This window comes from Cladophialophora yegresii, assembly GCF_000585515.1.
Source record: "Cladophialophora yegresii CBS 114405 chromosome Unknown aczIN-supercont1.7, whole genome shotgun sequence".
Classification (NCBI taxonomy): Eukaryota; Fungi; Ascomycota; class Eurotiomycetes; order Chaetothyriales; family Herpotrichiellaceae; genus Cladophialophora; species Cladophialophora yegresii.
In genome coordinates, this window is record NW_006913051.1 from 502,486 (window position 1) to 526,302 (window position 23,817).

The window sequence follows — 23,817 nt, forward strand, 5'->3', positions numbered from 1 at the left end:
AAACACACGTTGACGAGCTCTGTCCGAAGCGTGTCCTCTTCTTCTTGACGTAGCCGGTGCGAAGAAGTTGTTGATGCGTGTTGAAATGTCTGTCTGTCTGCCCTGGACATGACATGACACCTGGTGACCAACTATACATTTCTCCATCCACACTATAATCTGTATCTTATGGACTCATTTGAGAGCTTTAAACATCATGTTGTGTTTCAGAATCTAAACGTCCGTCATCTCGTCGAGCCCGCGCCGTCCACCCTCGACCTTGCGCGAGAGATCCGTTACTGTGTAATTGCCGTTTGTGCTACTTGGGCAACTGTATCAATATTCAAAAGTTGGATGTCGAGCACGAGAGCCTCCTCTTCCTGAGATTTACTCGCCTTTGTGGATTTCGAAACTGTGCCAGCACCGGTCGACTGCTTTCTCTGTACAACAGCCACCATGAAGGTCGCTCTGCCTGCGCCATTGATCTCCCTACTCTGGGCGACATGCTCATTCGCTCAAAATGTCGTCGAAGACATGTCCTTCGGCCACAAGAACACCCTCTCACCTAACTCCTTCGCCATCCCGGGCTGGGCCATGCTTGGTGAGGGGCACGTGCCTCAACTCCTCTCGGACAAAGTCATCCTCACTCCTCCCTACGGCGGCCACAAGCGAGGCGCATTATGGGCAGAACAGAAAAACACCCTGCAGGACTGGGCGGTGGATTTCAAGTTCCGAGCGGGAGGTCAGGACAAAGCAAGCGGCAATCTGCAGCTGTGGTACGTGGCCAACGGAGACAAATCAGTCAGCACATCGAGCCTCTACACCGTAGGTAAATGGGACGGCCTGGCCATTGTCATCGACACGGTCGGGGGCGTGCAGAAAATCCGTGGCTTCCTGAACGACGGCTCCGTCGAGTACAAGAGCCACCAGAACGTTGACGGCATGGCGTTCGGACACTGCGACTACGTCTACCGCAACCTGGGACGACCTTCCCACCTCAAAGTGCGACACACTCGTGCGGGAGGCCTAGAAGTGAGCGTCGATGACCAACCCTGCTTCGCAACCGCGAAGGTCAGCCTCCCGACAGACTACAACTTTGGCATGACCGCCGCCTCGGCCGACCCACCGGACTCCTTTGAAGTGTTTACGTTCACCCTCTCCTCCGTCACGACCCCTCCGCCCGCGCAGCAGCAGAACAACCAGAACCAACCCCCACCTCCAACATACCAGAACCAACAAGCCCAACCGCAAGGCGGGGCCGGCATGTTCGCGTCCGACGACACGCCCGCGTCGCACTACACCACCTCGGAAGCCCAGTTCGCAGACCTCCACAACCGGCTGAACCTCCTCTCCAAATCCATCTCCAACCTCTTCACCGAACTGCAGCGCGTGTCGTCCACACTCGACACCCGCCACAATGAGCTGCTCTCCCGCATCCCGTCCTCGCAGAGTATCTCCTCGCTCGACAACCGCGTCGCGAACCTCGACCGCGTCGTCTCGGCCCTGGAGAAGGAGCTCAAGAGCAGTGACCACCGCACGCAGTTTGCCAAAATCAGCGAGCAGATAGCACAGACCCACCTGGGCGTGACGGAGCATGTGCCGCAGCGGTTGAGGGAGTACGTGATTGCGCATACGCCGCGCATCGGATTTGTCTTGTATAGCTTCATGGCCTTTCAGACGTGCTGCATTGCCGGGTTCGTGTGGTACAAGTGGCGGAAGAGCACCATGCCGAAGAAGTACCTGTGATGGTAATGATGAGGACAAAGGCATTGGGAAGGCGTCGGGCGGCCATCTTTGAAGTACTGTACTGTATGCCAAACGCAATGGAATGGAATGGGATTACATGCGAGCGATTTGCTCATGTTCTTCTGGGTAGATGGTCTATCTAAGCTTGTCTCCATGGTCTATTCCGCCCGTTGATTGCTGTTCGTGCTATTCAACTCTTTTGGGGGTCTTCGTCTTGCGTCGATCTCGATTTCGTCGTGCCTTCGTCTCCCCATCCACAATGCGCCCATCCGTTCGTGACTGGTGCCGTGCCCCGCTCATCACCCGTCTAGGGCTTGCACCGATACGCAAACCGCGGGTACAAGCAACATTCCCTCACGGTCCATCTCCCACACACCCAGGCCAAGAACCGCTCCAACCCCAACCCGTACCCACCGTGCGGACTTGTCCCATACCGTCTCTGGTCCGTGTACCAGTAGTATGGTTCCGGGTCGATCCCTTCGCGCTTGTACCCGGCCATCAGCTCGTCAAAGTCCGAGATCCTCATACTCCCACCGACGATCTCGCCCACGCCCGGCATGAGCACGTCGACCGACTCAGTAACTCTGCGGTCGTCCTTGTCGCGGGGCATGTAGAAGGCCTTGATCTCGGCGGGGAAATGCGTCAGCAGGATGGGCACGTTGAGGATGTCGGTCATCTTGCGCTCGGCCGCCTCAGCAATGTCGTCACCAAAGGCGTGGGGCTGGCCCTCTTCGTTGGGGATCTCGTGTTCGACCAACCAGTCGATCGCGTCCGAGTATCGCATCCGCTTGAACGGCCGGCTGGGCGGCTTGAAGTCCGGGTTGAGCTCGGCGATGAACTTGGCCACGGTGGTGTCGGCGAGCGCAATGTTGATAACGCGGCAGACGACGTGTTCGATGTGGGCGAGCAGGTCGTCGAAGGAGATGAAGTCGAGTTCGCCCTCGATGTGTGTGTACTCGCTGAGATGCCGCCGTGTCAGGGATTTCTCGGCCCGGAAGGATTTCTCGATGCAGTACACGTCGCCCAGACCCGCGAGGCAGGTTTCCAGGTACAGTTGGGAGGATTGCGTCAGGTAGGCCTTTTCACCGTAGTAGTCGAATTCGAAGAGGGTGGCGCCGCCTTCGACTTGGGTTTGGACCATGGCGGGTGGAGAGACCTTGGTCATGTCCAGTTCTTCGTACGTCTTGACGAAGGCGCCCTCGATGGCGGCGCGGACTTTCATGACTCTGGAAGCGACGTCGCCCCGAAGCACGAGGTGGCGGTTGTCGAGGAGAGTTTGTGGGTCGCCGTCTTGTTGGACTTTGTTGGTAATGGCGTCTTTGTCGCCAGCCGCGACCCCGATCACGGTGAAGAAGTCGGCGTGGAGTTCCCGATCCAGAGGCGCGTGGGCTCCTGGTGGCAGGGATTTGAGCTCACCTCGGACTTCGAGCGAGGTTTCCAGGGTCAGGGTCATGGCGGCGTAGGTCTTGATCAGCTGGCCGGTAAAGACACATTGCATGAGGCCTTTGCCGTCTTTCAACGTCACGAAAATGACATCTTTCTGCGACCGGAGGTGGTGGACGCGGCCAAAGACTTTGACCCGAGTGCCTTTGGACTCTGCTGTGCCCAGTTTGATCTTCACAGGGTCGACGACGTTGAGCTTGATCCGCACGGGCTCGGGCAAGCTCTTGTCTTCTTCGAGAATCACCTTCTTGGCCTCTTCCAACACGGCCTTCCGCTTGTCCCCTGCTTCCTTGTCGCGAATGGCGAGATCGACAGCCTTGGCCAATTTCTTTTTATGCTGTTCATAGAGGTTGGTTGCTTTCTTCAGGGCGGATTTGGCGGCAGGTTTCCATTCCAGCCGGGTCGCTGGGTCGCCGTTGGCATCTACCGGGCCAGTTTCGGATTTTCGTGTCTGATACGAGGCTCCTGGGTGTTGAATCATGGCGTATAGAAGAGTTTTATACGGTGCCTCCTGGGAGCCGGCGGCGGACTCCTCGTCCCGGCCGACGTCCTCGTCGACGTAGATGGTGTCCGCCATGTTTGTGTGCAAGCGTTTCGTTGACAGTGGCAGCTAGGAGAAAGCGCTTTCTGGCTCACCCGACGATATTGAGTGAGTCGAAAAAGCTGCATGAGTCAACGGTGGCTTATCTGATAGACTGAAAATTAACATTTCGGGACCTGGCGTCTAAGCGCGCTTAAGAGAAACAGTGAGGCTAAACTCGGGCAGGAACGCCGGTACAAGTTTCATTTGTGCTTCAGAAGCAGCGCGTCATGCACAGCAGTTCTACGGAGTACTTACTCCGTACTGTACTCTCAATTGAATATGCTCGTGTTCCGAATTGCCCAAGACTTTAGTACAAGGCAACCTGCGTACGAAGTGCCTCGTAGGGTATTAAAGGCTTCGTGTCTTGCTCCTACTGCCGTGATAGACGCTGCGGGCATTCTCGTTGGTCTCACAAGCGCGCCGATGCTCACGTCTCCGATCATGCTCAACTTCCGGCCTGCAATCAAAGTAAGCGCCACACATCCACAACTCAAGTTGACGGCGGTGAAAATGTCCGCAGCCGGCCTGTCACCATCACTTGAGATTGATCATTCGCAGAGGTTGGCAATGCTTGTCGAGGTGTCTCTCTTGACGTTGCTGGCAGACAATATGATCTATTGGACAGCAAGACGGCTCTGTTTCTGTCCTCCCCAGCTTTCGCAGACTGCTGTGCGCTGTTAAACCCGGCCGCGGCTCGTATCCAATTGGCCATCCACATTCCCGGCCCCTTCGAGGTTCTCCATAAATGCAATCTATCGCCTAACCAAACTGTCCATAGCGCGGCCTTACCTGCAGATTGATCATCCCTCTCCATCATCTTGCAGCCACACGTTGTGAACCTAAACTCATTTCTCCTGTATCAGATTCACCTTGAACCACGACCACCTGCGGCCCGGGTGCAGTCGAGCTTCAGATCCCCTGGCGATGGGGAGTTGCTACCAGCCTGCGTCCTGTGTTGGGAACTGGCACTGGAATGCTGCCCGACTCCGCTACGACACCCATGGACGCGGGCATCTGGTGTCTGTTTGAGCCACATCCGCGTGCCTGATGGTTTTCTCCGGGCACTTTCCCCCTTATTTCTGATGCCACAGGCGAGCCTCCTAGCCACCCATTTCAATTTAGCGATCCCCTAGGCTCTCGACCCCGGTCAATTGGTAGCCTCCATTTCTGAGCTCTACTTTCACTAATTCCTGCTGCTCACAGTTGCTCCTTCTTCTCGACTCTCCCTCCGCGCCGCTACCGTCTTCTTTTCTATTCCGTCCTTTTGTTCCCTTCATTCGCTCGTTCGAGTTGTCTATTAGCCTTTATTTTGGATCTTTACGCCCGATAGACTCGCTTGTACCAGTCCATATTCAACCAGCTCCTTCGTTTTGTGCAGACTCTGCGAGAACCACACCCTCCGCATGGTGGATCAACACGTCCGGCCGATCGTTACGTATACCTTGATTGCGAAGAGCTGCTTTTCGACGACCAGGTACTGTGCCTCCTGGCAACCACATTTGTCCCGACCACAGCGAGTTTACCAGTACCAAGTTGTCCTTGGACCGGGTCCCAAGGGCACAGTCAGACAGTAGTCCCATATGCTTGCTGCAATGCAGAGTCAGGACGTGTTTGGAGGATATGGCGGGCGTTTCCCTTCTTCAAAATATGGTCCCGATAATACAGGCTTCAGCCATGGCGTGTACCCTCCTACCCAGACGAGCTATCCCCCCTTCGCTGATCGCAACATGAGAAAGCCGGTGATTTCCTCGATCGCTACTTCCACCAAAGATCACCAGCATCCTTATAGTGCCAACGGAGAGACACCCGCTACCGCGTTTGATATGAGCTTTACCCCCCTGTTGCCCTCGCAGCTCCTCCTCGGCAGTCCGTTCCAACCTGGGTCACCTGGTGCATTCGCTTCTCCCCAGTTTCCGACCTTCAATCGTTTTACTCCGGGAACAAATGCTCTCCACAATCAAACTCGGCAGTATCAGCAAAATCAACAGATGCAGGCGCAGCTGCAAAGTCCCACCCAGCCTCATGCCAATCCTCTGTCTCCCCAGGGCTATCAGGGTGTCATGTCACCAGAGACCTACACTGCACAGTCTCCAACCGGATTCGGCGGCCTCGGTGGTGCTGCGTTTGGACACTACCAGCCTATGGTCGGCATGGGCAATACGTGGATGGCTGGGACCAGCCGGACTGTATATCTGGGAAACATTCCTGCCGATACTTCTGCAGAAGAGATATTGAGCCATGTTCGAAGTGGACAAATCGAATCCGTCAGGCTGCTGCCAGAGAAGAACTGCGCTTTCATCTCGTTTCTTGATAGCAGTTCTGCGACGCACTTCCACTCTGATGCTATTTTGAAGAAATTGTCCATCAAAGGACATGACATAAAGATCGGCTGGGGCAAGCCGTCCCAGGTGCCTACCTCTGTTGCTCTGGCAGTGCAGCAGTCAGGCGCATCGAGGAATGTGTATCTGGGTAATCTGCCCGAGGACATTACTGAGCAAGAAATCCGAGAGGAACTGGGCAAATTCGGGCCGATCGACACCATCAAGATGGTGCGCGAGAAGGCAATCGCGTTCGTCCACTTTCTTTCGATCAGCAACGCCGTCAAGACCGTAGCACAACTGCCTCAAGATCCCAAGTGGGGCCCTCCCCGTCGAGTCTATTACGGCAAGGACAGATGTGCATATGTCTCCAAGACACAGCAGCAGAACGCAGCACAATACCTGGGCATTGCACCGGGCTACGCGCATGTGCTGAACGGGGCAGACCGTGACTTGATCTCGAATGCACTTGCCCAGCAATCGGTGGCTGCCGCCGCAGTCGCAACTACGGCTGGAGGCGTCAATAACCTTGGGAACCGAACGGTCTATCTTGGAAATATTCACCCTGAAACGACCATCGAGGAGATCTGTAATGTGGTACGCGGAGGTCTCCTTCATCATATACGATATATTCCGGACAAGCACATCTGCTTTGTGACATTCATTGATCCCACTTCAGCCGCGTCTTTTTATGCACTGAGCAACCTGCAGGGGCTGATGATCCACAACCGCCGGCTTAAGATTGGCTGGGGGAAGCACTCTGGAGCTCTTCCACCTGCCATCGCTCTGGCTGTAAGCGGAGGAGCTTCTCGAAATGTGTACATCGGCAATCTGGACGAGAGCTGGAGTGAAGAGCGGCTACGACAAGACTTCTCGGAGTATGGTGAAATCGAGCTGGTCAATACCCTACGCGAGAAGAGCTGTGCCTTTGTCAACTTCACCAACATTGCGAATGCCATCAAGGCTATCGAGGCCGTCCGGCAACGTGATGAGTACAAACGGTTTAAAATCAACTTCGGCAAAGATCGCTGTGGGAATCCACCGCGTCAGAACCTGAACAACGCCAACGGCAATCAGCCTCGGCTCCAGAGCTCCCTCGATGGTGCAGGTTCTCCAGCTGCAATGAATGGGTTCGAGCACGCTGTGTCGCAGTCGGGATCTAGCCCGACGAGGTCGACTATCCCAACGGGCCCCAAGGCCTCGTTCGCTCCCCAGTCTCAGGCAAATGCTCGTCAAACGAACGTATCTGCGTCTACGCCATCGGCCATTCTGAATGCAGGCAACAACAATCCGCTGACCATGTACCTCTCTCACGTCTCTCAACAGCAGGCTCAAGCTGAGCAGGACATGAGAGACGATAATTTGACGTTTGCTCAATTGCAACAACAACAAAACCAAGCTTTGGCTAATCAACAGGCAGCCCTGTATGGTGATATGCCAAACGGACACAGTGGACTGGACGTCCCATCTCCTTCCCACGTCCCTCGGCAAAGCAGTATCAGTGGCGGCTTTAATACCAGCTCTCTCAGTAATGGTGTTTCAACCACCATCGGGGGGCTTCTCGCCCCTACTAATACCGGCCTTGGAGCGAACAGAAGCGCACACTCCCGTGCCGTGTCGCTGCCCGCGTTCTCGCAAGAGATCTTCGGCGGGCCGAGTTCTGCGCAACAAGGTTCATCTTCATCTCGCGGCTTCGGTGGCCATGCACCGCAGGGAAGCTTCGGCGGATTCGGGTCCGCATTTGGTACGGGCTTTGGTACGAGTGGCTTCAATGGTCTAGGCCTCAGCAGTGACGGCCGTGGAGGCCTTTCTGGCTGGGCGGAGGAGGAAGTGGGGGCTAAATAATATGTTCTAATTGACATCCTTTCTTTGGGTCAGTGTGGGATATGGTATGCACGTCTGCTTTGATGAGGTTTTCGCTCTGGGTGCGAGCTATCTGTTCTAATACTCGTGAATTTGGGCACGGCGATCTGATGCGGATCTGGAACTGCATCTCGGTCTTTTCCTTGTGGCTGTTCTCTGATTCAGGCTCTCAAAATCCGAGTTTGGATTGTCTCGGCGACAAAGTCATGTAACCAAATGTACATATAGCGGTTTGGAAAAGCGATGGTGGCATGCTAAGGGAATCAAAGTCTGCGGTACACTACAGGCCACCACCCTTGAGGCTCTGCCACCACTGTCTGCAGCATCATAGATAGTAATACTGTACTACGGAGGCAAACAGTTACCAAGCTTGAATCCGCTTGCACGTATCGCCGAATTTAATCTCAACGCAACCAGATCTCGAAGACGAGACGGGCACGAGCAGCGTCATCCATGGTGGTGTTCTGGAAGATGAAGCGACAGCTGCTGCAAATCACTCGTGACTACCACGACTATGGCGTGGTCAAGCAGGCCGAGATTGGCTAAAGAAACCACAGTCCAGGTTGGTTGTGCTCGACGTGGCTTCACTACTGTGGACGTATCAGCATTGCGTGCTTCGATGGCTGCTTGTTGTCCCAACACGAATCTCTCCAAAAGACTTGGCTGTCCCGACGCAGGAGTTTCGCGTTCAGGACCTTGCCAGATTGAGGCGTAGATAACGCCAGGAAAGGCGAGCGTGTCCCAGTCGAGAAGGATGGGGAAGCTTTGCTCATTTGGGTACGAGTCCGACTCAGCTGAAAATGCTGTGTACTGGGAATACCGAAGGCGGCCGTTGTCAGTGCTGCGCTTTGATTCCGGGCAATGATAATAGAGACAGAGATACGGAGTACTCCGTACTGTAGCTTGTACTCTGTGAAGGGCACGAGTACCTTGATTAACTACAGTACCTACTGAACGAGCTACTGTACCGTGAAGAGAGGGAAGCGGAAGTCAGGCACCCAGGCACCGGAGACTTGATCCCCAGGCGCGCCTAATCCAGCAACCGTCCAGACCCCGGCCCCCATTCTCTCGCGCTCGTCCATGTCCGCAGCCACAGCTTCTCCATCCCTCCCTCTATGGGCTTTGGTGCTGTGGTCTGCGTCTGTCTGCGCTGCGCTCGTTCACGTCCGTCCGCATCGCATCCACGTCGTCTCCCTCAGCAGCTGTCACCACCTGCATCCTCGCGTCCGTCCCCTCACAACTTGTCATTTCCGGTAAATGTCACAGCCTCTTTTCCAGAAAGACTAGACTTCTTCCAGCCCAGGATTCTGCGTCTTGAACATAACCACGTCCCTTCTCTCGCTGGTCAATTTTACTCTATTCGTCCTGGATCCCCTGGGGCCGTTGACCGCCCTGTCTCGACCACCACCGCCGACTTCAGCCTGCCTTTTGCCGTTCTCTGTCAGTCCCGTGGATGAAGAAGAGATTGGACAATATGAGCTGACTGGATTGACAGTCTCGACTCCCTATCACTTGATATCAAACACTGGATCTATCGTTCTCGAAACTCCCTTACCGCCCTACGATCGCAGGCAGAAAGTGAAGTAACAGTTCGGCCCTCACAAAGGCCGACTCGTTATATTTCGTTCTACAAGTCACTGCTCGCGGCTGGTACTTTCACGTCTGGTGAGTCAAGCAAGATGTTGTCCCACCTCCAGAGCATTGCGCCTGGGAAAAGCAAGAAACTAAAGGTTCGCGTCCTCAGACCCATCAATCCGAACCGCATTCGTCATCTTGAGAACGATATCTTTGAGGTGAACGAGAGCGGCATGGTTGTTGCCACGATCAAGTGAGTTTGCCGGATGCCGGAAAAGACAGCGCCATAATTGACACATGCGGGCAGGTGTGTGGTCGTTGGCGACGGTGCGGTTGGCAAGACATGCTTGTTGATCTCCTACACGACAAACAAATTCCCCTCGGAATATGTTCCCACGGTCTTCGACAACTACGCCGTGACGGTGATGTGAGTTCTATCTCTCAGTTCTGAAGCCAGGGTCGCATGCACATCTAAAGTCTTATGACCAGAAACTGCCACTCTGACCTCACCCTTTCGTCTATCGTCACCTGAAACACTTGTGCCCGTCTGAACTAATCTTGGATCTGCAGGATCGGCGACGAGCCATACACACTGGGTCTCTTTGATACTGCCGGACAAGAGGACTACGACCGACTTCGACCATTGTCATATCCCCAAACGGACGTCTTCCTTGTCTGCTTTTCCGTCACCTCGCCAGCTTCATTCGAGAACGTGCGAGAAAAGTGGTTCCCAGAAGTCCACCACCATTGCCCCGGCGTACCTTGCCTGATTGTTGGAACTCAGACCGATCTCAGAGACGACCCATCTGTGCGTGAAAAGCTTGCAAAGCAGAAGATGCAGCCAGTGCGCAAGGAGGACGGCGAGAGAATGGCCAAGGAACTGGGAGCCGTCAAATATGTCGAATGCAGCGCCCTGACCCAGTACAAGCTCAAGGACGTGTTTGACGAGGCCATCGTGGCAGCGCTAGAACCTCCGCCAAAGAAGAGCAGTAAAAAGTGCACGATCTTGTGAGAGAGGGACTTTGGATCATCCAGACGAGGGGCTGATCATCCTTCCTTCCGAGGTTTGTGATACTCTTGCTGTATCACCAGGTGCCAGGTTCCCTCGCGCTAACCACATTTTGCATAGCACACAACCTTCTTCATTCTCGTTCCAGGCCCGCGTGCGGAGCATTTTCATGAGCTCGGATTGTAGCCATCTTGGACACGGAGGGAGCTACTGGTACAGTAGGAGACATTTTCTGCTGCATTTCCCAACTTGAAATGTGCATGTGTATTCCTGCGACACATCGGAAAGAGTCCTGTCCCAAAGCTTCTACCTGTGGTCACGTCGGTGAAGACGGGGAATGCTTTCTCGCAATATCTCGTTCTCATTGGAGTTCTTGTACCAGGTGATCCGGAGACCTTGGAGTGCGGAATTGGGTGTGGTATTTCCCAACGGGCTTACAATCTTGGAATTTCCATCGGCAGGCTTCAGGCGTCGGATGGCGTTCACTTCCACAGTCGAGATCGAGACTTTCAAATTCATTGCAAATTGCACCACCCTGAGCTTGGGGGATCTCCAGAATTGCCGGTTCCCGGACGAGCGAACGCTGACGAGACTCTGCTTGTTGTTTTGTGTGTTCGTCTTCGTGCTCATTGTCTTCCCTATGTGTCCGTTCAAGCAAGATGAGGCTTCCCATGAATTTGCTGGTTCCTCTCTATCTGATTTCCTTCGGTATCTCTCAGTCCTCTACTCAATTCTACATTGACCAAGCACTCCAAGCGCCTTCACTAAACAGGGACATGTTGGAAAGCACACAGCGCAGTCACTATATAAGGACATATTTGAAAGCACGCAGCACTATCCTGTCTTCAGGGCCACATGTATAGCAGACAAGGAGCACAGCTTTGGAACCAATCGTACGCCCACAACTACTATAACAATGATCATGATGTTGACGGTGACAGTAGCAACGGAACAAGAACAAAAGCAACGGGAGTCTAAGCTACCGAACAGAATCTCAGCCCGATCAGACAGGAACACTACAGTAACACTCTTGGATAAGCGGAGTGACCTGGGTCTACTCCGTACTGTGAGTCTCATGTCTCATGGCCACCAACAAGGGATCTTGATCCAAGTATGGCTGTGGTACGTATGCAGAAATATCCTGCCTCTGCCCCTGCCCCCGTCTCTGCTCCTGTTCCTTGTACACTTCTTTGGTCCATCTTCGGACCAACCCTCACGAGCACTCCTTCACTCCACGATCTCGCATTGTCTGTCCACCAAAGCAACGCTTACCTTGAGCGTAGGTCGACAGATGGGCTTGGGAGATCAAGAAAGACAACCGAAGCGCCATGACACGGAGGATCAGACCAGTTACTTGGCGCACAACGGAGTTCCACAAGACAATTCAATACCTTACCTGCTATAGGTACTTATGGGCCTTACTGTAGTACTGTAGGCCCCTCTGCCCTTCCCACTGGGTGCTACTACGATAACCGACATTTCCCACTCAGGCGCGTCGTTTACTGTTGCTCTCAATCGACCGACAGCTGGCGCTCAATACCCAATCGGAACTGGACTTTACCTTTTCCCAGAACACACCATCATACAATAGCAAGCACCGGTAGTGGTAGCGGTAGCGGTAACGCGACCAGTGTCGCTCTCGGAACCACACCCCCCTCCCCACCATCAGATGCTTCACATGGACTTCACATACACGATGGATCAGAGGATGTGAGTTGAGAATGAGATTGAGGTCGACTCCCCATCTCTTCGTTCGATACCCTTCTTTTTTTCCCTCATCCCCTTCCAGTCACTCAGTCAGCCGGCTCGCCAGCCAGCCGAGGAACCAAGCAAGCTGCGCGCCGGTCAGCCAGTTACAGTACAGAGTCCTCGACGTGCACACTTGAAGCGTGTTGGACATGAAACCTCGCGGGCTGGCTCTGCTGGCCTCCCATCACGGCTCCGAATAATAACAGGGGTAGAAGATATACCTGCATCCGACAGTACCTACATAGCCCGGGCATGTCGCAGTCGCAGTACCAGTCGCTGTCGCTGCCGGAGTTATCCAAAACAGCTCTACGCTGACCTCTGCTCATGAGATTTGAGTTCTGATTGATATAATTAGGTAACATGATAGCAACTGCGTACCAAGGGCATCGCTCGAATACACCTACCTACCCAGGTACGCTACCTATCCATTATCGGGCTGCTCCTCAGTCAGTCAATTAGTCAGTCAATCACTCGCTCACTCACTCACTGACTGTCAAGGAGAGGTCCACAGACAGCCTCAGGAGGATCGCCCAAGAAGACTGAGGAATCCGGGGGGCACTTCTATGCTGAATCTATGGATCTCTTAGCTTGTATGCTTTGTTGTGAAACCCGAGCGAGGGGCGAAGGCTACCTGTGTTTTTCATGACACGCACCCTTCGAGCTGGACTAGGCGGGCTGTTATGTAAATGTATCCTTGTTTCTTTTGACGTGCACCCTTCGAGCTGGACTAATTCGGCGGGCTGTTATGTAGTTGGATCCTTGTTTCTTTTGACGTGCATATGTACTTCATGTCGGATCGCGTGAGGGAACTGGACACCCTCGACACCAGCACACACGCTACGCAGTATAGATGACATAGTATAGAGGACTCAGCACACAGCACAACGGACCACAACCACGATATCATTGAGATGGCTAAAACCCCAACCAACCAAGCACGGAAGAAGAAGAATGCTATATTTCTCCATCCCCATCCGGATATCAAGGCTACTCCGTACTTCCTACTGTACGAGTACAGGACAGGACATGACATGCATGGCCCTTTTTTCCACGTGGCATCGCTCTGCACATTCATTACAATATCTTCCATTTAGGGTGCGGTGTGCGGCGTGCATGTAAGAGAGCGCGCCCAGGTATCTCTCGTACGGCGGAGGAATGAGTATCCTTCGCCCAGAAGCACAATTCAAGAACCCATCTCTATCCCGTCCATCCCGTCCATCCCGTCTGTACCGGTTCCATTCCCGGCCCCATTTCCATTCCCATTCCCATTGCCGTACCCGTGCCGAGGGACAAGGAGTTTCGATGCTCGTGCATATCCTACAGGTGTTGACTTTCTGGACACCGAACTGTCATCTGGCCATTGTAGACTTTCCTCCCGTTTCGCCATCCAAGCGGGTTTGCCGGCGTCGGCAAAGGGTCCAAGTGGAAACTCGGCTTCGGCCTCGTCATCCGCGTCTTGCGCGTCCCCATACTCTGGTGTGTCACCGTTGAGTAACTTTGTTCTTGAAGCAGCGCTGAACTGTAAGGCAGGGTCGATGGGCAAGTCCTGGACTGGAAATGTCTTCGGTGGAGGTACGTCGAACCCGCCACTTCGCAGGATTGGATCAATGTTTGGGTCTTGAGCAGGAGGGATCCGGTTGCCGTTCACACTTCTACCCGAGTGTCCGGTCTCTACCGGGCCCAATCGGTTCAAAATTGCAAGTCTTCGGTTGATGAGCTCCTGGAGTTGTAGCAATTGGTCCACCTCTGTTCGTTCCGTAGCTCTCACGACCTTATCGGGAGCTTCGCTGATCAGGGTATTGGTCAATTCTGCTAGTGCGTCTCCCGAATATCCATCGATGCCCCTCTCGGACATCCGAGCGAGGTTCAATACGGTCTGCTGTTCTCTAATCGAACGTCTCCGCAGAGCGACGTTGGCTTTAGCAGTCTCTGTAATGGCGAGGGCATTTGCACCGGTGAAAAAATCCGGCTCGCGGATCTTGATAAGGCTCTGCTGAGGTGGATGATGAAGGACGGCGCCATCGGGACGGTATTTCCGGTTCCGGGTCTTCTTGGGCGCATCCATCAGTCTGGGGAAAGATTGGTCCTCGTACCAACTCTTCTTGACCCGGTCGATAAAGTCCAGGCGGATACCCATCTCTGGGACACGATAGACTCTGCCATTCATCTGCAATTCCTTCAATTTGCCGGCGTCGGGCTGGTCTTTCATGAGCTCCACCTCGATGACTCCATTGTTTCTAAAGCCGCGAGCGACGGAAATGTCCCAAGGTATGGCGTTCTTCGGCTTCCGGGGTTTGGGAATGCGACCGAGGTCGCCGGGAGCTTTCTCGGCTTGGCGACTGACAGACAAGAGGTCCTGATCGACATGAAGCGGACAGCGCCACGCGGCACCGGGCTTATCACCGGCGCGACGCCTGGGCGGTACGGCAAGCGGCGGATCTATGCAGTCCAGGTGCCATTTAGCAGGACAGAAATCGCACGGGATAATGTCGCGTCCATTGGTGGTCAGGTTGCACTGATAGCATCGGATCATATTGCCTTTGCCGTCGCGCGTCTCCTTGTAGTTGGGCTCCTCGATGAAGCCAGCCCGGTTCATCCTGCCGACATTGTTCTGGGTGCGCGGGAGACCGACTTCTTCATACTCGCCTTCCTCGCCCGTGCGGACCCCTTCAAAGTACTCGCGAATATCATGAGGTAACGCGTAGGCCTTGGGGATGATGTCGTCAACTCGACGGATGGCCATGCCCAAGAGACCTGCCGGAGAAGGCGCCTCTTTGGTTCTTCGGGCGACGCATCGTGGGCAGTACCATTCGCCTTCGACTTCTTCCTCAGGGTTTAGAGGGGGCTCCAGGCACGAATGATGGAACGAATTCGTGCATCCATCACAGCAGAGCAGCTTTCCTTCGCCACCGCACGACGCACAAAATTCATCATTATCCTGAAAAACCACGTCAGTGACCAAAAGTTGGAACATCAATCACATTGGCAGCGAGCTTTGGCAGGGAAGTGCATGTGGGCTGGAGGTGAGGTAGACAATGACAGAAAGCGGGCCAGGAGTAATCGGAGAAGAAGGCAGGATCAGGAGGTTGCTGAGAAGGGATTAGAAGGGGGAGGTGGTCCGGGAGCGTTGGCTGAGCCAATGGTGGCGCGGCACAGGTGGGAAAAAAAGGAAGAAATACGATGGACTTGGACGGGCTGCGTAGGCGTGATGCCTGGGGGTCTCGGGACTCACCTCTGCGCCTGAATCCGCCCCTTTGGCATTGCCGATCGCAGCATCACGGCTGTCACGCCCAGGCCCCGCACGTGAAATTCCCGCCGTGATTCCGCCATTCTTGGGCTTGTTGGGCCTATGGTTGACAAGTGTCAGTCGTTTGCTCCATCCAAACGTATACTCTGCCATTCGGTGCCTCATAAGCTGTTTTGGACAGGTGACCGCGGGAGCCTGAAATGGGCTCAGAGAGCCCGGCTGCCAACGCATTCCCAGAGCATTAAATAATCAAGAAGAAAATGCATGCACTTACGATACCATCACACGCGCAGATTTGCGAGTCTTCTGCGCAGGTGGTTGTTGTTGTTGTTGAAGCCTGGTCGCTCTTGGGGTTGCGGCTCGTGACGCAGCCTTTGCCACGCCCAGCGGCGGCGGTGGTACAAGCAGCGGACCTGGAGAGGATGATGCGGCTGAAGTAAGGTCAAGGTCATCGGCATCAACTTCATCATAGGCTCTCTTGCGGCCGGTGCCGTTGGTGGGGATATCGCTAGCCGGTGCCTGTACGCTCAAGGCAGACGGGAATGCCGCGTGCGAGACGGCGAGTCGGTTGGGGTGAATGACGGGCGGAGGTGGATCGTCGGTCACCACAGGGCGTTCTGGGTGGCCGTGAATTGGCCCTCGTTCGCTGCTTTCCGGTCGAGGAATGGTGTTATAGTCATGGAAACTGTCATCCAGAAAATTTCGTTTCCGTCGAGAGAGCTCATCGATATCGAATTCGGTTTCTTCTCGTCCCTTCTTGAATCGCTTGCTGGCGTTGGCCCTCGAGGCAGTCGCGGCCTCTAGTTGGGAGTGGTCGGGCGATGGTTGAGCAGGATGATTTGTGGCACTGGCAGATGAACGGAGTCTGCTGCCAGCTGTGCCCCGGCTTTTGTCTTGGCGCCGTGCAGCTGACCCCGATTGTCCACTGCCATCTGGGCCATCCAGCTCCATCCATGTGGACAGGTTGATCGGCGCTCCATCAAAGACCGACGGCGGCGACGACAGTGAAGAGGAACTGGATAGACTGCCTGATCGTTTTCGTTTGTGCGGCGAGATAGTCGCGCTTGGCCGAGTCGTCCTCGTACTTAGCTCAGAGACGCCTAACTGAGGCGGCACCGTGGACGGCGAAACGGGCATCTCCTCAGAACCGTATGTATCCGCGGGTGCTTTTCCGCTGAAGTAGAGGCTGAGCCTAGGATGTGGCTGTTCGGGATAGCCAGGTGGAGGAATCTGGGCGTGACGTGGTCTCGGTGAGCGTTCTCGGTAATTGGGCGAAGTGAGCTCGCTGAATCTCTGAGGAGACGGATGGTAAGGGCTAGCGGACATTTCAGACTCTCTTCTGTGCTGTTTGACACCAGATTTGATGTAGCGCTTGAAGAGTTTGAACTGGCCTGGGGTGGGCGAGTTGTTCATCATGGCCTCAACGACATTCCACAGATCGTAGTTGATGTGAGCATCCTCACGGATTCGCTGAAGACCATTCACGAGAGCCGGCGTGTTCTTCTGCTGGGCTTCCTGAATGGCGCGCTCCACATGAGTCCGAAGTCGGTCTTGCCGTAATTGCTGCTGGATCGACAGTGGTTTTGGTGACACATGCTGGGCAGGAGCCAACGGATACGTAATGGGCGACGGTGACAGGCCGCCAGGTTGTGGCAACTCTGCAGAGAGTCTCCCTGCGGGCCGACCTCGTGGCGGACTCGAGATCAGGCTGGTATCGGGCGGCACTTGATGGGGAGGAGGAAGCTCGTGAAATATTCCAGCAGACGGCCGCTCTGCCACTGCCTCCTCGACGGGCGACGCCAAATCCATCTTTTCTGCTGGCTCCGTCACGGGTGTGACCACCTCCTCCGCTACCTGTGCCGGTGTTGGTCGTGGCGAGGGTCTGGCATAGGTCAACTTCAACTTCTGCAGGAGGCGTTGCGAAGGCGCGGTGCCTAGGGGCTGCATGTTCTCCAGCACTCCCACCCTCTCGAGGCCTCTTGTATCTTCAAAACTCGGGGCCGGCGGTCGCAGCGCTGGCTCGATCCAACCGTCCAAACTGGTCTGTTGCCCATTTTTCGGCGGAGGCTCTTCGACGGGCTTGGGTGCAGGGCCTTTTTCACCAAATGTCGCAGGACTCGAGTAGCGGCTCGACCTGTGGCGCAGCGACCGAGTCGCCATGCTGCCTTCTTCCTCACGCCGCACGCGCCGACTGCCTAGATATTCGTTCAGGGACGTGCAACGAGCTGGAAGAGAAGGACTTACTGTGGCGCGAGCTGCAACTCGGCAGGCAATGGGCGTGGTGCGAGGGCGGGTGGCAGAGGCCTAAGTTCAACGGAGCATGGTGTTGTGGTGGTCGCAAACGCAGGAAATGCAGGAATCAAGAGACGGGCAAAGGGGCTTGAGCCTTAGCCTCTGGCCTGCGCTGCGCGGCTCCCACCCAGTCACTGCCAGTCACCCGCCGGCCTCCGCGGCGGCAGCTCTTCGGCGTCCCTGCAGCTGCAGCTCCCAAGGCTGAGAGCTCCCTGTTTTCTGTTACTCACTCTTACTCTTCCCTCACTTTCTTTTTCTCGTGTTTACGTGTGCCTGTCAAGCACCTCTCACCCCACGAACCAAGCGTTGGCAAGAGTAAAGTCCTGTCTGCCCATTCAGACGACAGCGACATTACGCCTCGCCTCATCTCAGGCAACAGTCGCTGTTTTCATCATGACGTGGCGACAGCTCTACCGGCCTGCCTTGGCCTGGCGTTGCCCCTCTTTTGTCTACAGTCTAATCGGATCACGGAGTCACCACAAACGAAACTCAGGCACAGGCAAGGACCATCATGGTGACACTTCTCGTTCATAGACTTCTGTATGATAAGTGTGTTTCTGATGTGGTCTTTTTCTCCGTCGACCCGTTGCAGCTCCTTGAGCTCCGGTGATAGCTCGACAACCAAGCCATCGTGACTGACATCGCATGCTGCCAACCTGAAACACAGCTCCTCCCGGTTGCGACTTGGTCACGTCAGATGCCCAACCAGTGAATCCCAATCATCCCGTGCACATTGACCGTCATCTGTAAGAAGCTATGTCTCATAGACAGTCTTGCTGGACGGCAATTGCACAAGCCATTCACTCCAGAGCGGTGTTGCGTTTCCGCCGAGAGGCAAACACTCACTCGTCGTCACTGTCGTCTTCGTCATCATCGTCGTCCTCTTCAGCTGCTGCGGCGGCCTTCTTAGCTGGCTTCTTCTTCTTTTTCTTGTTCTTGCTCTTTGAGCCGGTGGACTTGGCCAACGGACGTTCCAGGATAGCCAGAATCTCCTCGTCCTCGATCTTCTTGTCGGACTTGACAGCATCTAAATCCAACACAGGCGGGGCCGCAAGACGAACCAGGCCATTCTTTGTGATACCTAAATCCCACCTTAGCACGATGTAACAACATGAAATATGTCTCTGACTTACCAACGGTAGTGAACAGCCTCGAGACGGGTGATCCGTCTGCCTCGGCAGCTGGTTTGTACTCACGCAGCACGCCAGATCTGATGCACTCGACCACACCCACCTTACCGGCTCTCTCGTCGTCCAACTGCCGTAGACTGAAGGGGAAAGTGCCGAACTTCTTGACGATTTCTGAAAGAACCTGCCTTGAACTGGGCCGCTTCAAGCCGTAGGTCGTGGTGGTCCGTCTGAGTAGAGTTGATCGTTTGTCTAGCTCCTTGACCTTGCCGGAGCCCAGACTCATGCCCACTTCAACTCCCCAGACCTCGCCGACCTCTGCTGAACCTTCTCCCTTGGCGCCGTCGGCAGGAGACAGAATGATCTTCTTCTTACCCTCGATCTCGTTCTTTTCGAACAGCCAAGAAGTGGTATGCTGAACAACGTGGACGTCATAGGCTTTCGCTATCTTGTCGACAAGCGACGAGATCTTGGTCTGCGTAGGCGGTTTCTCCGCCGCGGCCTTCTTCTTCTCTTCCTCTGTGCCAGTCGCCAGTAGGCCCGGCGGGACTAACAATCTCAGCAGAAGTTCATTGGCATAGTGTGTGGCTAGCAGCAGGTCTGCCTCTCTCCCCGTGATATCTGCCTTGGCACCTTTTTCCTTGGGTACGACCACGGTATTACCCACAATCGCACCGAAGCCATCAATCTGTGCTCCAAGTTGGATCTTGATCAACTCTCCAGCCTTGATTGTGGTTGCTGCCTCCTCCGCATCCGAGACCAGGGGTGTAAAAGGAGTGACGTGGGAACTGGGTGATATCGTGCAAGGAGTAGCGATGCCTTTGTTGACCGACTTGCCCTTGTACACTGCATTGTGTCTCTGTTAGCCCTATAATGAAATGTTCAAAACCAACCGAGCCCGCGCCAGCCCAGGTGGTCGCAGTGAGCCCGGCTGCCTCCGCTGCTGCTGCTGCGTGGCAGAGGCTAACATGCCTTTGCTCAGCTCTTCGTCAAGAAGTGCGTCTCCCTTTATGCACAGATCCACAATCTTTTCCCCGTCGGCCAGCCATTTGGCAACTTCCTCGAGGACTTTGTGGCTGATGGTCGCCGCGATCTTGTACCTGAGCCGGAGGTTAGTAGAGGAACGAGTAGAAGGCCAAGAACCACGGGTGATTACTTGGTCAAGTTATCCGCATTGAGAATGGAAGTGTCTGGCCGAGTATGTCAGTCTTTCCTGTTCGTAGCGGAGAGTGTTGTTCCTTCAACCATAGTGGGGTGAGTAGCGTGCCCAGAGCCGGGACGTGTCCCTCGCCAGAAGTAGGTGTAGGTTTACGTACCGGCATCAGCAGTAGTGTCCGCCATGCTGACCAGGTGTGTTCTCGACGTGACTTTGTGGACAGGGAGAGGGAGAGGGTCAGGGTCGTGGTTACAGTCGAGCCCTCAAGGCGTTGGTGGGGAAATTTGAAGATGTGTTTGTGCGTGCATTGAAGACATGAGGGGAACCAGCCAGGCAGATCACACAGAGGCAGGGGTCAGGCAGTGCCTGGTGGTGCCTGGTCGAATCATGGCACACGACACACCACCTGCCCACCGCCGTCTGCCACATCAGTTCACTGTGGTCGAACTACAAAGACTCGACAAGACGAGCAGCATGGGATTAGAAGCTCTGCTCTGCGAGACATTATCAACACTTTCTGCTCTCGTTCACATAATCGTAGCTTTATTGGCAGGAAGACTATTCCAACGCTGTGAACAGGACATCTATCGTTGTCCGCGTACACAAATCCTAGAGTTGGATCTATGTGGACTCCTTCTTCGCCGTCCGGGCTTCCACGTGGGACCTATGATTGCGATTCTTCAGGTGAGACTCGAAGTTTGTGGCCGTCAAACCATCTCCCGGTAGGTAGACCTTGCCCTATCAAGAGCTGTCAGCGAAAGATTCGCTGTCAATTGCAACAGATTGTAACTCACAAGGCAGTCAGAGCACCTGATACGCGGCACATATTTGTGGGGAAATGATCGAGTGGCTTCACTCGGCGTAACAAGCTTCTGGGTGGCCGGATCAACGGCAGTATGTTTCATGAGGGCCTCGAAACGATCGTTCGGGTATGTTTTACGGAGACGTTGTAGATCTTGAACAAGCCACTCCGGCGGCGGAGGCTGAAGGCAAATATGGGTCAGCGCACATAGTGGTAAATGGACTTAATGACACTTACTGCTGGGGTCGTTGGATTGGCTGTGGCGTCAACTGCACCTGGAATATCTGTTGAAGCCGACGACGGAGCCATTGCTGGAGAGGGAGGAGGCGGCATGCCTACGAGATTCAGAGGCGCCGCGGATACAGACCGTGAATGCGTGCCAGGTCGAGGACTGCCGGCGTTCGACAAGTTCGACATGTGTGCGGCTCTGTCCCTGAGCCGTTGCGAACGCATCCATTCTCGCATTTTCGCTTTCCCGACTTTGAGCACGACGACCAGCTTCTCCGGCGCAGATTCATCGTCGCTTTCTTCCTTGTAGTCTCTCTTTCTCGCTGATGCTCGCCCTTCATGATGCGATGGTGCTATTGATTCGGGTGTCGCCGACCTAACCGATGCGAATCCGCTCAAATTCGATCTTATACCAGCGGTTGCGCTGAGTGCAGCGTTCCGAATTCCCCTAGTGCGCGCTGTTCCTCCTTGCAACAGATGCGCGGGAATGGCAGGCGAATCAGGGGCCGAGTCGTCACTGTCTGATTCGTCCGAATCTTCAAAACCGTCTCGCTGTGTGCGCACCGACTTCCTGGTGGCCTTCGGCATCCGGAATATTCTGCTTTCCTCCGTGGTTAAGGCGGCTCCAGGAATGACCGAGGACACCACCAGGGATCTTATCGTTCGTTGACGATCCTTGAGATCAGGAAGCGCCGGACCTCCCCGACGATTCGTGGAGCGCTTCTGCCTACGTTGCTCCCGAGAAATGGATAGCTCGGTTCGCTCAAGGTCTGCCTCGTTAAGTTCGTACAGGTAGGGTGTGTAGTCCTTGGCCGCCTGGTAAGGACGGAATGTAGTCGGCAACGGGGTTGGCAAGAAGTTTTCTCTCAAATCGGGGTCGTCGATGGGGCGGCCGTCGAACGGATGGCCCGTGATATGTAGGGACTTGGAGAACAACTGACATTGCTCACGTATCGAGTGTGCAATGGCAGTTGTGAACTCGCCAGCCAACGATAGATCACTGGTCATCTGACGCGCAAACTCCTCAGGCGAATTGAAGGGGTTGTTTATCTCCCACTCGAATTGGTCAATGAGGGTATTTTGACCAATGGTGATGTTGAGCTTGATGAGAATCCGCATTTCATCGTTCTTGTACGCAAAGTATGGAAGGGTTGGCTCCCAGGGTTCGTCATCCGCGTAGATTTGAGGGCAGTAGTCGTTCAATTGGTCACGAATATGATTTGCGATTGACTGGGTAAGCGGACGACAGTTCTGGACTTCGAGCCCGAAATCTTCAACCACTTTCTCCGCAAAGTAGTCAATTGAAGTCGTTCGGTCGTGGAGATTCCAGGTGAAAGTATCGCGCAATTTGATCTTGCCCCATTCGATGTCAAGCCGGATAGGTACCAGTTCCTCGCCCTGTTCGGCCTGGATGTTCCGATCCGGCCGCGATACTCGGGGCGGTAGAGTCTTTCTCTTGCCGGGTCGTCTTTGTCGAGGATACAAGACGGGGTCGCGAATAGTTTTGTCGTCTGTCCTTGGATTGCCGAACCCCTCGTAACCATAGCCAAAAATGGAGCCAGGGTCATGCTCTCTTCTCTGTCGCAAGCCCTGATAAAGCGCGAGCTCTTGCTTCTTTTGTTGCGATATTACCGGATGGGCAAGTTGATCCGCATAGAGGGCCTTGTAGTGATACTCGCGGTCAACGTACTCGGCGGCTTGTATGCGATCAATGGGAGTCTCGCGCTTGCGTTTTCGGGTTGGCCCGGGACTGGCATCGCGGCCGTTGGTTTCAGTGATGGACTCCTTCCTTGTGACATCGATACCGGAAGCTGCGAGGACTTCTTTGGCTCGTTCCTTGCCTTGGGCGATGTTTTCTTCGTTGCTGGGAGGTTGGGCAGATGATTCCGTAGGCGCGGTCACCGCAGTCGCACCATCGGGAGTATTGCTCATCGCGACATATCAAGGAGGCGATTCCTAGGACGGTGACTGGCTGGCCAGGTCTCGTCGGACGCGTTTCTATTGTTTTGATTAGCCATTGGGAGACCTGACGAGCGGAAACTGGGCAGGCAAAGAGTTGACTGGAGTAGGAGGCTGGAGAAGAGTCACAATGTCACGTCGAGACCATAGGGGACAGGAGTGAAGTATAAGCAACCACTGAGAGACGGAGAATCGATACATACCAGGTCCGGATCGGATGTAGTCGATGCGCTCAAGGCCAATGTATGGGGTTGGTATGGCATCAATCTCGAATCTGGACGCTGGGCTCAGGCGCAGTTCGCGACGGGACACCATCCCTCGATTGGGTTTAGCGTCGACCTTTTCAGGAAGCAAAACAGCCGATACCTCGCCTCATCCTCAGCTCAGGTGCTTCTCAACGGCACTTACCGTGTGAAGGAATGGGCGGTACGAGCGACGACAAGCTCCCGCGAGATGCCTCGACTGACTAGTACAGTCATCAGGAAGCACGGCGCAAGTCGACCAGTGTGGTGTGTCTTAAGTTGTGATAAATATACGCAACTACCGCGTGGAGGCGAGTTGAGGACGAGTTCCCCTTCTAACCATTAATCATCTACGTATTTTGCGTCCCACCCGTCGTTCTTACCACCAGACCGGGGAATCTGTTCAGTAGGTATGTAGAAGAGAGGTCCGGCATAGTGGGTTTTGCAGGTGGCCAGACGGTGGCCAGACGGTGTCCATCAAGCAGAATCTTCAGCTGGA

General features: G+C 54.7%; 7 protein-coding genes across 7 annotated transcripts; 3 read left to right on the plus strand and 4 right to left on the minus strand.

The window, feature by feature from the left end:
• Positions 1-435: 435 nt before the first annotated feature.
• A1O7_09316 (uncharacterized protein) lies at positions 436-1,725 on the plus strand (the record flags this gene model as incomplete). The annotated part of the gene is made up of 1 exon (XM_007763304.1): positions 436-1,725. The coding sequence occupies one exon, from the start codon at positions 436-438 to the stop codon at positions 1,723-1,725; it is 1,290 nt and encodes a 429-aa protein (XP_007761494.1).
• Positions 1,726-2,032: 307 nt separating this feature from the next.
• Positions 2,033-3,745, minus strand: A1O7_09317 (asparaginyl-tRNA synthetase; the record flags this gene model as incomplete). The annotated part of the gene is made up of 1 exon (XM_007763305.1): positions 2,033-3,745. One exon carries the CDS (start codon positions 3,743-3,745, stop codon positions 2,033-2,035), a length of 1,713 nt encoding a protein of 570 aa, XP_007761495.1.
• A 1,598-nt stretch (positions 3,746-5,343) lies between these two features.
• A1O7_09318 (uncharacterized protein) lies at positions 5,344-7,914 on the plus strand (the record flags this gene model as incomplete). The annotated part of the gene is made up of 1 exon (XM_007763306.1): positions 5,344-7,914. One exon carries the CDS (start codon positions 5,344-5,346, stop codon positions 7,912-7,914), a length of 2,571 nt encoding a protein of 856 aa, XP_007761496.1.
• Positions 7,915-9,611: 1,697 nt separating this feature from the next.
• A1O7_09319 (cell division control protein 42) lies at positions 9,612-10,519 on the plus strand (the record flags this gene model as incomplete). The annotated part of the gene is made up of 3 exons (XM_007763307.1): positions 9,612-9,760; positions 9,815-9,934; positions 10,078-10,519. The coding sequence occupies 3 exons, from the start codon at positions 9,612-9,614 to the stop codon at positions 10,517-10,519; spliced, it is 711 nt and encodes a 236-aa protein (XP_007761497.1).
• Positions 10,520-13,448: 2,929 nt separating this feature from the next.
• On the minus strand, positions 13,449-17,672 carry A1O7_09320 (uncharacterized protein; the record flags this gene model as incomplete). The annotated part of the gene is made up of 3 exons (XM_007763308.1): positions 13,449-15,203; positions 15,498-15,612; positions 15,787-17,672. The coding sequence occupies 3 exons, from the start codon at positions 17,670-17,672 to the stop codon at positions 13,449-13,451; spliced, it is 3,756 nt and encodes a 1,251-aa protein (XP_007761498.1).
• A 974-nt stretch (positions 17,673-18,646) lies between these two features.
• A1O7_09321 (methionyl aminopeptidase) lies at positions 18,647-20,272 on the minus strand (the record flags this gene model as incomplete). Its single annotated transcript, XM_007763309.1, has 5 exons — positions 18,647-18,885; positions 18,938-19,790; positions 19,821-20,031; positions 20,088-20,121; positions 20,248-20,272. 5 exons carry the CDS (start codon positions 20,270-20,272, stop codon positions 18,647-18,649), a joined length of 1,362 nt encoding a protein of 453 aa, XP_007761499.1.
• A 436-nt stretch (positions 20,273-20,708) lies between these two features.
• On the minus strand, positions 20,709-23,049 carry A1O7_09322 (uncharacterized protein; the record flags this gene model as incomplete). Its single annotated transcript, XM_007763310.1, has 3 exons — positions 20,709-20,825; positions 20,882-21,070; positions 21,127-23,049. 3 exons carry the CDS (start codon positions 23,047-23,049, stop codon positions 20,709-20,711), a joined length of 2,229 nt encoding a protein of 742 aa, XP_007761500.1.
• Between the last annotated feature and the right edge of the window lie 768 nt (positions 23,050-23,817).